This window comes from Osmia bicornis, chromosome 16 (genome assembly GCF_907164935.1).
Source record: "Osmia bicornis bicornis chromosome 16, iOsmBic2.1, whole genome shotgun sequence".
NCBI classification, from domain to species: Eukaryota; Metazoa; Arthropoda; class Insecta; order Hymenoptera; family Megachilidae; genus Osmia; species Osmia bicornis.
Genome location: NC_060231.1, coordinates 8055195 through 8069476, shown reverse-complemented (window position 1 = coordinate 8069476; position 14282 = coordinate 8055195). Strand labels below are relative to the sequence as shown.

At 36.5% G+C, this 14282-nt stretch overlaps 1 protein-coding gene and 1 long non-coding RNA gene across 10 annotated transcripts in view; one reads left to right on the top strand and one right to left on the bottom strand.

Moving 5' to 3' along the window:
- LOC114880068 (low-density lipoprotein receptor-related protein 2) overlaps nt 1–14252 on the bottom strand; it is a 29789-nt gene extending 15537 nt beyond the window's left edge. The window contains exons 1-5 of the mRNA XM_029195676.2: nt 13431–14252; nt 1773–1895; nt 988–1119; nt 640–894; nt 76–330 (exon numbers count right to left, since the gene is read on the bottom strand). Coding sequence (XP_029051509.2) covers nt 76–330; nt 640–894; nt 988–1119; nt 1773–1895; nt 13431–13596 — 931 coding nt within the window. The 5' untranslated portion in view covers nt 13597–14252. The remainder of the gene's footprint in view (nt 1–75; nt 331–639; nt 895–987; nt 1120–1772; nt 1896–13430) is intronic.
- LOC114880094 lies at nt 2126–13222 on the top strand. Of its 9 annotated transcripts, none has more exons than XR_006830193.1 (18): nt 2126–2285; nt 2398–2631; nt 2794–2982; nt 3081–3243; nt 3318–3454; nt 3547–4285; nt 4371–4520; nt 4587–4863; nt 5265–5344; nt 5773–6020; nt 6633–6846; nt 7581–8967; nt 9251–9395; nt 10239–10340; nt 10404–11446; nt 11627–12323; nt 12418–12605; nt 12769–13222. It is a non-coding gene; the product is annotated as an uncharacterized LOC114880094 (long non-coding RNA). The 9 variants fall into 9 exon arrangements; XR_006830192.1 differs by having other exon boundaries at nt 3081–3454; nt 7581–7949; nt 8199–8967; XR_006830199.1 differs by having other exon boundaries at nt 3081–3454; nt 10404–10553; nt 11230–11446.
- Nucleotides 14253–14282: the final 30 nt, after the last annotated feature.

The window sequence follows — 14282 nt, the reverse complement described above, 5'->3', positions numbered from 1 at the left end:
AATTTTTCATGCTACTACATACTTTCAACCCTAAAAAATAAGCAACTGATGAGTAATAATTTTGAATATACTTACAACAGGCAGCTTCTTCGTCAGTTTCATCTTCACAGTCAGGCTTTCCATCGCAAAGCTGAGAACGATCAATGCATAGGGGCTTGCCATCGGCTGCACCTTTTGGACACATGAACTTATTTCCAGGACAGGATGTCATCGTGCAAGACTTCTCGTCGGAACCGTCCTGGCAGTCCTTGTATCCATCGCAGTGATACGACTTTGGTATACAAAGCGCATTCGCGCAGCGAAATTGATTGCTTGTGCACGGCTGGAAGTCTGAAAATCCTCGACTTTAGCTGCGGTACTTTCTTTAGGCTATAAAGAAAGTGTGACAAAAGTAGAACAGACTTTTAATCATTCGATTCCTCTTTAACACGAGTAACAATACATGGTCCTCTTTCTGGTTATTCCTTAACAATGTTTTTTTCTAATTTCTAACAGTATATTGCAGACTTTGCTTTCAAGATTAATCGTAAGTGAAAAGAAAATGAAAAAGGAAAATTTCAGATAATAGAAAGTTATTCTGTTTTTGTTAACAAATCAGCCTGTGGTGTTGGAAAAGGAAGACTCAAAGCTGAAACATACTGCAATTCTCCTCGTCACTATTGTCCCCGCAGTCATCCTTATAATTACACCTGGCTGATTGCTCTATACAACGTTGCGTGGAATTACACCTGAACTGATCCAACCGACAAGCTGGTTTCATATTATTCCCGCATTTGTCTTCGTCCCGACCGTTTCGACAGTCTAGGTAACCATCGCACTTCTTCTCCTTTGGGATGCAAAGCTCTGGTGTCGTGCCACCGCACCGGAAGTCGTCCGGTTGGCATTTCCTGTAATCTGTTTAAAGTTTCCTCAATCACAGTCATTTCTACCAACAATTTGGTTTCTTGCTGTCATCTTATTCCTTAAATAAATTTACCAAATACTTACTACAACCGGCTTCGTCGGTTCCATCGACGCAATCTACGGTCATGTCGCATCGCTGATGAGGAGGTATACAATAAGTCTTGTTAAAAATGTATTGGCCACAGGTGATCTGTCCAGCCTCGCAGTCAGGTGGTGCTGTAAATACATAACAATCAAAAAATTGTTATTTCTACTACTACGGATAGGGATACTGATTATATGATAATATGATTAAGAGTAATACTATCATTAGTAATTGATGTTCCTAGTAAGTAGACCTAAAATAGAGTCTCTATAATTCTTATCAGTCAATCCCCAGCATGAACAGCCTAGTTATCAATATGCAAACTGTTTCAATACATTTCTTGTGCTAATTTCTAATAAAGCACATTTACATAATGATTACAAGATCTGGTTCATCGGATTAATTTAGATAAGATTTAATTTCTGTTTTTTTTTAATTTGCTCACAAATAATTTGTAATTGCACAGTGCATAATCGTGTAATCATGCTTATGTCATTAGGAAGGAACAATCTACAGATTAGAAGTTTAAAAAACAAAAACCGAGGATTACATAAACAATCTGTCGAATATGTTTTTTTCTTTGAATCTCGCGTGTGCCGGAAGCACATCAAAAAGAATTCGAATCTTCTTCCGGGAAGTGTATTTCTCGTTGATCATGATCATCATTCTTTTTCGCTGAATTACTCGAAATCCAATTATTTCTGCAATTTTTAAATTTCTTCCTGAATGTTTTAAAAAAGAATAACAAAGAATTCGTAGAAAAAAATAATAGAAAAGTACTTACGACAAGATTGAAATTCATCTTCCCCGGCTTCGCAATCTTTTTGGTAGTTACAAACTAAAGTAGCCGGTATGCAAGTACCGTCGAGACATCTGTAGTTATTGTTACCACATCCGCTACCATCGGCTGCAAGAAAAAACAATTATATTTTAAAACAATTATCACTTCTTCGCGAACAATGTCGCTGCCATATTGAATTTATCGACTTCAACTTCGACCGCTTTCGATAATATAATCGATCGAACGTTGGTATACATTGAACGTATTTTGATTTTATAACAAGAAATTTTTTATAAATAATATAATATTAAAATGATGGAAGAGAAAAATTAGTATGAAGTAGAAATAATCGTGACTGAATGTATCAGTGACGTGATAGGTGAAAGGTTCAATGAATGTTGGCAGAGATCCGCTTTGGAAAATTGATCTTCTATCTTCGATACATCGATTTTATTTGACTATAAGAATAACGGAAAATCTTGGAAAGAAATTTCTATATAAGCGGTTAATTAATTGGTGAATAATTATTGTTAACGATATTATTACAACGAACAGCAAAGAAAGTCTTTTTAGTGTAAAAGATATTAGTATGCAAGATGACAGGTACGATTAACTTAATTTAACATAGTTTCAGATCCCGCTGCGCTGATGAGGATTTTGCTCGGATAGGTTAGGATCAATCAAACGACTACTTTTTTTTTCTAAAAACAATACGTTACGTTTTCGAATTTCATCTCGACGAAGAAAAACAGGTAACTTTCTATAAAAGTTTATAAAAGAAACGACAAGTTTTTCTACAGGAGAACTAATTATTCTTGTTTCAAATTACACGCATGCGCGCAACGAGGATGGAATATTCGAGGTATTTTTCTTTTATTTGATATTTATTAACGTTTGAAAGATAAAAAATTCCCAATTATCGTGTTATTACCATAGAAAGTTTATAGAATAACCTATACCGTGAAAAAAATCAACAAATTTTTCATTTCATAAAACAGCTCTAACAGCCTGTTCGTTTTTACAGGTTATAACAAAGAATAATGACCGGAAGATACATGTACAATTTATTCGAACGACTGAAAAAAAAACTAGCTGCCATGTACCAGAGACAGAACGGTACGGACTGGCACTACACAGATCTGAACGGAATCTATCTGGAATCGGTTATCTACCCGGTGCATGTGTACCTTGCTGTACCTTGCCGTATATGCATGTATGTATGTGCATCCTTTCAAGGATAACATCGGCAGGATGCTTAATATAAGCCTTTCTCGTTCGATGACGTATTCTCAATAATATTGGCTCTTTCAGAAGTACAAGGACGACGCATCAATGTTCAGAGAAGGTACATATTTTTCGGGATTCTACTAGAGGGCATTAATCGAACCATCAGTAAAGAAAATTGCATATCATAAGGAGCTTGGCAACAATCTCGTGACGAACATTGATTGACGAAAATGAAATTCCAAAAGACGTGAGATAAACAACAAGTATCTTCGTGGCACGCGCTTCTAAGATATTTTAACGTTTCTCGTCACGAATTGGCAGGAAACGTGTTCTCTGTAAGAAAACAGGTAGTCCTTTAGAGGCAACCATCATCAATTCGGACGTTATACATAGGAGATGATGACACGTTCCATTTCGTCAACATCTTTTTACTTTTTAATTTCGTATCGGGTAGATAAGTATGTAGATATTTGAAAGGTATCCTTAACAAGTAACGCAATTCTCTTAGAAGAATTAGAAGATCTGATAGTCGTCCCTGTTTGTTGGCCAGGTTGCGAATTTTCTCATCTCCTGTGGCGCGCATCATGATGAACGGAGGTGCGCTGTGTCGGCAACGGGAGAAACGGAGAAAGATAACGAACCGTACGAGAGTGAGACGCGTCGAGAAAAGAGAGGAACGAATGAGGGGACAGAGGCGGAGTGCACCGCTCGTACCAGGCGGTGCGCCCTGGTACCAACGGCACGCCGGTAGACTGGTAGACTCGGCCAGACTTAGTTAGTGAGACGCGATCAGGAGTCGAGGAGGGGAAGAAGCCAGAGAAGTGCACTCGCCTACCTCGCCACAATCTTTTTTGCACGATCCTCTCGCGACCTTCTCTAGCCAAACAGGCTCGATAGGGACTTATCCTGTCGAGGAAACCTACACTCTTTCATACCGGGTACACGTTTCTTAGTTAATCATTTATCATCCATCTGATTATTTTTTTTAGGAAGATTTCAGAAATATGTTAAAGGAAAGGTTTTAAATGAGGTTTTAAAGAGCATCTTACGAGCACCGGATTACATGCAATAACAATTAATCAATTGTTTGGAGCAAATGAGATTCTATAATATTATGTTTATTAGACTGCTAAAGTGGTCAAGCGAAAGCATTCGTTGTACTAACGTTGCTCTATCGTAAATCCCTGAGAATATACACATTCCATGCTCATACACCAGGATCTCAATTATTACAAATCACTTTCACCCATTGTTCCATGTGGATGTGTGTAATTACACGACTGATTGCTGTAGGGAAACATATATCGTTGAAATACCTACATAAACGTACCGTTCAAATAATTCACTAGTATATTTGATAATTATACTTGACAGTTTACTATGACTCAGCGATGGTCGTATTTATAAGGTGGTCGTGCCAGTGACCAGAATCTCTCTTAATCCTTAATTGCTGACGTAAAAAGTCTTGCTTGACCTCGTTGCATTTTCTTTTCCTAATGTGAACGAATTAGAACCTTACAGAGAGTAAGTATAAATAAAGCATAAAACATTAGCCTAACTAAAATTAAACATTCATATAATGTAAAACAGAATGACTGGATCAGTAACGTAGAAGGAGGATTGGAAAATTTTGTTTTCAAGCAAGCAAGCAAGCAAGCAAGCAAGATGTTAATTGCAAAAAGACATGGGACATAATTCTAGCTTAATAGCCCGTAATTTGTGTCTAGGATGGAATCGAAGAATCTTTGATGTCATGTAACGGATGACCGATAAATACAAACCTTGTCCCGATTCTGTCCAACCAATCTAGATTCACTTGACGAAAGAACGATGACCCGAAAACTTGGTCATCGAACATCAAAACGAGGTACGAACGTACACGACCTTAATTTCGCTCCGGTGTCTTTGACTGCTGCTGCAATTGCCTGATGTGTCGATGTCGATGCCCATCGGTGCTAATCGGATTACGTGTTCGAAGCTTCTTAAAGGCAAATCGTTTGCGAATGAATAGAATACCGAATCGTAAACAGATTTTACAAATCAAGACTGTCATGATTTATAATACAGGTTTATAATAATTCTGTAATTATTATTAAAATTATTAGAATATTGTCATAGCTGAAAAGTCGGTGATTTTATACAATTCTTATTAGATGACGTTGCAAATATCAATCATGAATAAAGATGACTCTTTGGTATATAAAATAAGGTAATTTAAACAGTTGACTGAAATAATTGTACTGAAATTAACATGTTGCACTTTGACAGGTCATTGTTACATATGTTACATTACCGGATGTCAGAATTAAAATTAAACACGACCATGAAAAGCTGCAGGAAAGGTATATGTAAGTACACATACATATCGCTCCACGTAATACCTTAGATGAGTCTAACGATGTCGACAAGACAATTTGAAACTCGGCTGCGTCTAAATGGAAATACCGTGTCGTTTTATAGAAAGCGTACCCTTAAAGGCACTACAGACGAATTCGTTCCTCTCGTGACGCTTATGGCCATACAACTCTCCTACAAAAGTATCGTAGCTCACAAAGAAGCGGCAACAAAAACGAAAGACGTTTTTCTGCATCTCGACGCTTTCTTACCTCTCTCCCTCTCTCTGTTTGGTGCCGTCTAACTTTCAACAATATTTCAGGCGCATGCAAGTCATCTTTCGTCTTTCATCCAAATTTCAAAAAGATTTCATCTTTTCTTTAAACAATTTTGTTCATTAAATTTAATACAGCTAACACATCGATATTTATTGATTTTTCAGTGTGGAAGAGGGAATTGAAAGTGTGCAGAAAGATTCACACGCGCAACCAAAGATCCTGGATATAATTATAGCAAGTGATTACGTTACTCATTGATTAAATATCGAAAGGATAGAAAATTGCCAACGGGCTGAAGTCGCGTAACAAGTAGCTGGTTGTGCAGAACGCTTAAGAAGCTCCCTTCACCCACGGTATTAATCGAGCATTCGTCTCTCCGTGGCCTTGTAAACACGTACTACAAGTACAGTAGGTATGAGTCCGGTTGAATGGTACACCTATTTACGTGCGTCTCGATTGCTTGCCAGTCGCAATCGTTCGTTGATCCGACTTGGTCAATTCATTAGTAGGATTAAGACAATGATACACCACGGTTTGATGGAACTAAACGAACATGCCAACTTTCTTTATCAAAACAATTGTCAATTCAAGTAACTTGATCTCGCTTTCAACTAAAAATTATCTTCAAGATGAACACTTTGGGCGTTAATTTAAAATATCACACCTGACAAGTAGAACATATTCTTGCATCGTGTAATTATTTTAATTAAGAAGAGAAAAGCTAATGGATGAACGAGCACACCATAGATTCTGTTTCATGCAATGAGGGCTTATTGTGTATGCTCGTTCCAATTCCAACCATCATAGCGCACCGTGGTGCACTTCCTTTCGTTAAAGTCGATTCCACTTTATAAAGCCAACGGTGTCAGTCTTCGATGTGTATCGCACGTTTCTCTTTTCTAAAATATTAACTATGATGTGTAATATTGTATTTAATGAAACATTTTAAATAATTTTACCGGAATTAATTTCAAAGGAATCTGAGTGGTGCATGAAATATAAAAGTAAATTTATATCTTTTTAGGATAGACAGCTTGTACTCCTGCGAGGTGTATCACACAGTCATCAAGCATCATCGGTCGTAAATTAGAAAGGCAGTGTGATTCGACGGTGTCGTTAGGGTCGAGGGAAGAAAAGCCAGGAATCTTAAATAGAGGCAACACGAGGCCCGGCATTCGTATTCTTTCTCGTTGATATTCTCCGATCGTGGCTCGATGCGCCTTCCTAAAGGTTTTCAGGTCGTCTGCCATCATTCGCATTTACCATGTACATATTATATACTACTCGCTAAACTTTAACGACTAAAGTTTTACCATCGGTGGTTCATTGTTAAAATTTTTCCTGAAAATCCTATATGATGTATCATTAGGATTTTCAGCGTTAAATAAGAAACGTGAAAAGTTAAGTAAGAAAACAAAAAACTGAACGGTTTCACTGTATAATAATTGCATATAGTAGATATAATTAACGTTAGATTTTTCATCCATCAAGGATAGTTTTAAAATAATAGATAAATCAGTTGGTTGAAGTTATACTGGCAAGCACGCTGACATTAAGAATTGCCATTCAGTCAACGGCAATCCAGAACCGCTAGATTCGTGCTATTCTATTCGTGCTCTCTTATAATCCCATGGGTGAAAGTTGCAGTTTCCCACGCGATCGACTAGTGGACGAATCAATGAAATCTCTGTACTTTTGTCCTATCCCCGTCTCTAGGCTTATTCAATCGTTCATTCAACCACCTGTTTACACGTTTATCATCTGCATAACGTATTGATTATTTATTGCCTTTAATAGTTTGCTGATTTATCAATAGTCCGCTCATATTGACTAATTATTTTCCTCCTATAGTAGTGAAAGATGAATAATTTGAATTCAAATTGCACGCGCACTTTTCGAATACGATACACTTTTTATTCACTTTATTGCGTTATTTATATTTGTTATTCGCAATGTGGTGTATTTCTTACAGGATATATATGTATATATATACACAAGGATAGTTGAAGGGATCGTGTTTCTTGAGCTTTAACACCTTCTCAGTTCCAAAAGACCGATGACTGAGGCTGGTATCGCGCGACACACAAACAGTGCAGGAGGACATAGAAACAAAGAAATAAAGAGCAAGAGAAAGAGAAAGAGAAGGAAGGAAAGAAAGAAAGAAAGAAAGAAAGAAAGAAAGAAAAGTGTAGAGAAGGCAGAAGGAGAACGTAGAATCGGGGATGCATGGTCCCGCTATCCGGTCGGCCGCTAGGCCGAGGTCAATGAACCTCGGCCCGCCTACCGACTTTACCTGCCAGCCTCGAACCTGCCAACCTGGCTAACTTGCTCGACTCCGAAGGTACTAATCACTATATTTCGTCTAAGAAATATAGCTTTACTAGAAAACATTTTAATTGTGAATTGCGCCAACTAATATTTAACATTAATAACAACCTTTTTTTAGTAGGAACCATCGTTTGAAATATACATGCGCGCGCATCCAACTAGGCGCTGAAAATCTGCGCATTCTTTAATTTTAAATCTTGATGGAAATAGGTTGTGTTATTAAACAACTACTTTTATAAAATTTAATTTTTCAAATTTTCAGAGTGACACGCGTGACACGAGAAGATTTATTGTATAAAGCGAATGGTTCAACGGCTACTAAAATAGCAACGAAGACTGTACTCTCGATTTTATACGATAATACATTGAAGACAAGCTGCCACGTGAAGCGAAGATAATAAGATAATCGTATCCCTATGAATTCTCCGGAAACCGTTGAACTTGATCTACAGTAATATGTATAGCGAACCTTTCACGAGTTCAGAGAAGTCCATCGACCTTGAACCGGAGAACTAGAGAAAAAAAATCATTAGAATAAACACGATCGTGTTACTGTTTTTTACGTATATTCCACGCGTATAACTTCTTTGTCAGAGATAATTCTTTCTGCCATTTTAACTAAATCGTAACCGACTTTTTTTAAGAATTAGAAATTGAATAATTTGTATTATATGTATATGTATGTTGACATAATAACGGTTACTATTACGTTTATTAACCAACTATCTATTGTTTACCGATACTTAACAATCACTGCCGGCAATAACGGTTTTTACGAGCCGTATGTGTAAACTCGTCAAAGAGAAATGAGTTAATACTTGGTTTTTAACATCGGTCAAGCTTCCATTCAGCTGTTTCATTTCATTAATGTTTTACATAGGTATGTATATGTTTTCAGAATCACTGATCTAATGGATTGATCACACTGATCTAATAACGCTTCAAGACACATAAAATTTATCCAAGATGATTGATATTTGAAACGAAGGGTGCACCGTGGAGATTTCGATGAAACAATTCGATCCAGCTAGGTAAGCGAAAGGTTTCGATGCGCTTGGTCTTCCGTTTTTTTTCTTCGAGGTCAAAGGAAACGATGTTTCCTGAATACACAAGAGGATAGCGGTAAATAATTAAACTTTGATTAAGGGGAGAAGCTTAATGAAATGTTTAATAGTAACTTCGAATAATACAATGCAGGAAAAATAAATAGAATAGAAAATTGCACTGTTTATAGAAATAGTCTAAATATAAGATTGTAAGTTTATATAGGACGTTTCAAGACTTATTAAAAGTAATTTATTTCATTCTATTTAGGTTATTATCGCGATCACGAGTATCGAGGCTGTGGTAGATCCTCCTGTACGGTGCATGTGCAGTTATTAGTACGAGAAAAAGAAGTGGCACGAATCAGTCGGTCGATGAAACCCAAGAACCTTGTACTCAACAGTTGCCTGACTTTGTAAGCTGATTATTTTTTTCTTTTTCCAAAGAAGGAGAAAGTTCCTCTGTTATTTGAACGGAAGTGTGTATGTATATCTATTTCAGACTTTGATATCTTTCAAGCTAAGAAATTAACAGAATTTTCATTACATAATACATTATGTATAGAGCATTTACACATGCCCTAGTTTTCATTTTCTTCTTTTTGAATAAAATTCTGTGATAACAGAAATGCATATTATCTCATGGGTTGAAAATAAATTCACTTCCTAGATATTTATTCATCAAAATGATTATCAAGACTTTTTACTGCTCTCGTCGCAACACAAACTCATTGCTGATTAGGGATTTCTACATGTGTATGTATGTATAAGAGGAATTAAGTTCTCGTGAAAGATAAGACTGTTGGGTCTTGAATGTACTAAAAATAAAAAAAGTCGCAATATTAATAGCTGCTTGGATAATAATCAGTGCTGCATCGCAATCACGCAAAGACTCTATTAACATTACAAATTACGGAGATAAATTTATGAAGGAATTACAAATTAACATGAATTATGATATTTGCTTGAGACACGCGTAGACAATCCGTTCATTTATTAATAAAACACTGAAATATTTGTAAATATTTTAAGTAAGGCACGGTTGTTAAATTTTTAAACTTTCGAAATTTTACCCTGCTCGTTGAATTTCAAAATTTTTGTAACCAATATGTATTATGAAATGTTGTAGTCATCAATTTTTAATGTGTACAGTCATCAAATTTCAGGAGTTTATGGTTTCCAAGTTTTGAAACAATATTTGATCAAATTTCAATTCTGCCTAGTTCTTATATCAATGATCAAATTGTTTTAATTTTCAGATGGATGATCACGTGTTATTGGCTAAGAAATTAGAAAAACTATAAAGAAGGAGGCACCGCAGAAATGCCATCAATCCCTGATGTACATAAGGTGTAATTGTGGTATGTACAAATTCAACAAGCACTAACAACTTTTGTTCTCCTCATTCGGCATCGCTGTTGCAGCCAACTCGTTTCTCAGGCACGGAAAGGTACGGCTCTTGTAACTCGTGTCAAAATACAATACGGTGATCGCATGAAACGGTGTCAGATTACGCAGATCCGTAGCTGCATGGATACACCCTTAGGTCCTTTTTTTCTATTTTCACAATTTAGGTGATTCAGGTAACTTTATTATTCCAATGTATGTACAAGATTACGGTAATAGGTTGTTACGGTAAATAAAGGGCGTTAAGAAGTTAATATCATAGATTCGTTTGCTGCATTCTGTAAAATTAATTATTCGCTAATTAGTCCAGCTAATTAGCAAAGAAAAGAAAAAAACCCCTACTTCATCGAAGCTCAAGAGCAAAATGACTGGCCTTCTCTGATTGTACATTTGTGTATTAATGTAAGTATGTACAACAGATGAACAGATTTTTTTTTTTAAATCTTCGAGTTAAAAGAACAGAGAAATAACAATACAAGCAAACGGATAATTTATAATATGCTATAAATCTTGTTAAAAATTTCATAATTCTCTTGTTAATTATATATTACTTCCTCCTTTTAATTATCAACTCGTAAAGCTTGATTTTCGGTTGACCCCGGAATTATCTTTTCTTCTGAAGTGACGTTTAGCAGCCTTTCGAGGCTGGAGCATTTAAATCCTTGACTGACAATGAGACTTTAAATACGTAAATACATACATGTATCTTAATTTCTATTTACGCGATAAGAACGTTGTCCTAAATTACAATTTTATCGATAAAATTAAGTAGGAAATAAAAAACAATTAATAATACCCGAAGAAGATTGTAAGAATACTGATACATTTTTTTTTCTTTTTAAGGCTAGCCAAATGGTAACGCAGAGGTAAAAGGAATTTTTCTAAAATTCTATCCGGAATGTGGAAGAAGGCCAGGGAATGGGAATCATCGAGAATTCGGAGCATTCTGTTGATCGTGTTTACTACAAGTTCGAAAAACCGGTTTTCCTCTCTCCATAAAACTTGGACCTGTGGATGGCGCATTAGACGCTTCGCGTTACGGTAGCTCTCTCCATGCATGGTATCGATCATCCAAATTTACGTCCTACAAATTATTATTAATTTCACACCTTGACAAAATACAAATATGTACATATAAGTCTTTTATATTTACAAGTTTTTTGCATTAAGCTTCTAAAAAATAATCGACAAATTTTTTATCAGTCCAGGTATGACATACATCTGACTTAACTCCTTCCAGGTTAAAAAAAGGAAAGAATTCTCTGGGAATGAAGAAGAATTTTCCATCGTTTCGTTTCGTTTCGTTTCGTTTCGTTTCGTTTTGTTTTCAAAATATCTCGATCAGCTTACACAGAAACTAATACATATATACATACAATATGTACACTTGTATACTACAAGTGAAACCGGTTTCGTAAAAATTGCGCGTGTTTGTCTGTATTTATTCGGTTTGCCGCCACAACCGTTCGAAGTGTTAGCTGCGTCTCCCTCGAACGGATTAGCGAATGAGAAAACGCGTGAAAACGACGAAGAATCCTATTACAATGTCGTCCTGTATCGCGGTTTCATTCGAAACTATAACACGTTTTTCACGGATATTAAACACGAGTAATTTCCCCGTTTGATTAGATATAATTCGAAGAACGGAATATTTGATCAGAGAAATGAGAGCCTGTTGTATAAATATTTGTTCATTCAACGTATGATACACGTTTGCATTTTCTCGCATCTTTCTTGCCTGATAAGATGGCGCAACAGGCAAATGAAGTATCTTCGTTTCTTTTTTATTTGCCCCACCGACGCAATAAACGTATGGAAATAATGTGAAACGCATTTAAATTGCGACATAACAAAGGAATATGAATTATAAGAACTTTGTTTCATTTCCATTACGGTACATGTAATGGATACAAGATTGGAACTGACACGGTAAACAGGTGCGAGGTGTCATTTTGACCTCGTTACTAGAATGTCATCATATGTACATACATAAATTTAATAAGAGTACTATATTAAGTTTAACTTTTACAGATTTCACTTCCGTCAGCCGAGTCAAAATCTCCCTGTATGTACCCATAGTATGACGGTTCAATTATTCAGGTAACTGCATTGTATGCGCGCAGAAAGATAAACGGTAATTCGTTCACTGCTAAATTTAACTTCCTGTACCCGGAAAGGTCAACACTACATTTCACAGAAGTTCACCTTCGAACCTCGAGGTCAATGTTTACTATCTTCTTTTTCCTTTCGTTACATGTTTCAATTATATTCAGAGAATCTGGTATTTCCATTGAACATTTTATTTTACTTAAACATTATAAAATATATATAAAAACGTACCTCTCTTTACAAGGTACAAATAATAATTTAAATCTTTTTCAGGAAATTTATACACCTCCAGTCTGCTGAGTTTCAACTTTTAGTAGCTATTAGGGATTAGGATGTCTAGTTACATAAAAGTCGGGCGACACAGCATGGATATAACGGTAAATTCAAGTTAATTCGTTAACTGCATTCCCATGCGAGGTGGGATTTTTGAAAAGTCGGACGTTCGACGAAAAGCACGCGATAAGTCGCACACCTAGCGGGAAGCAGAGAAAGCAGCAGCCAGCAGATGAAAAAGCGATCACGATCTGAACGTCTATCAGGAAATTTGATCTACAAGAGGAAAATCAGTCGATACTGATATCTTTTAAAAAGAGTAACAGAGGTAATTTTCCACACGTGGAAAAAGAAATGTAACCCTAAAAGTACATTCAAGGGAAGAGGAAAAGAAATTCAATTGTCTGTATAGTTCACGAAAGCAAACAAATTTCTATTCATCCGATGGAACAAAGGCGAGTGAGAATATACATACATCCAACTTTAGATAGAATTAGTACGCAGAACAGTAGAATGAACTATAACATTCGGTATTGTTCTGATGTTTCGGTGTATGTAATATCAAGAAAATAATATGTATCAACGTTTAGAAAATGTCTTGATATAAGTTGCACATTTTCTATTGGAAAGTTGTGTCGTTGAAAATCCTGAAATCTTCTTACCCAGTCTGATGGCGGCAACCTGTCCGATCCCGGCCAACGCTACTAGGATTAGCAGAAATCCATCAAGGAGCGAGTAAAAAGTTTTCGTTCCTAAAGTATTCCCGGAAGCGCGGTTACCACCAACGAGGAGCGTGCGTGGCCGGCGTGGCCCCGCAGCCACTGCCATCGCACCGTCCTTCTCACCGCGCACCGTTCACTTTAATTTTTCTTTCTATCTCCACTGTTATTCTGCCGGCACAACGATTCTCGAGGTAAATCCTTTATCTGACCGCGACGAAATTTGATTATTTCTTCCGAACTTAAAAAATACAAGAATCTCAAAAGCAATATTAATAATCAATGTTTCAGGTGAGAATGAAAAATGATCTTCTGAAGACGAGCGACACTTGTTTCAACGAAGTGGGATAATAATTTATTACACGTATACACGCTTTCCAAAATAAAACGTGCAATTCTTACGATAACAAAAAAAAGGAAGGAATACGAAAGGATACGAAAAAATGAAGGGAAAAAAAACGCGAAAAGCATCAACGATTCTCGGAATCAGTTCATAGCTTTCGCGTAAACGACATTTACGCGGCCGCGGTCAGCGAACGACTAACTTGATGGCGCGTACTTTACCGGATGGAGGGGTTTCTTCCCAACACTTGATTTACCACGCATGCGCAGAGAAGGGATTCTAAGGACCACGTGTGGTAAATCCTGTCCGGGATAGTATTCGGCTAGCGAATACCTGCGACCGGTGTGACACGAATGTTAAACACGACATAAAATCCGATCATTGAAAATAATTGATTAATGACCAACATACATAATTATAACAATTATTTGAACTTTGGCTACTAAATCTTA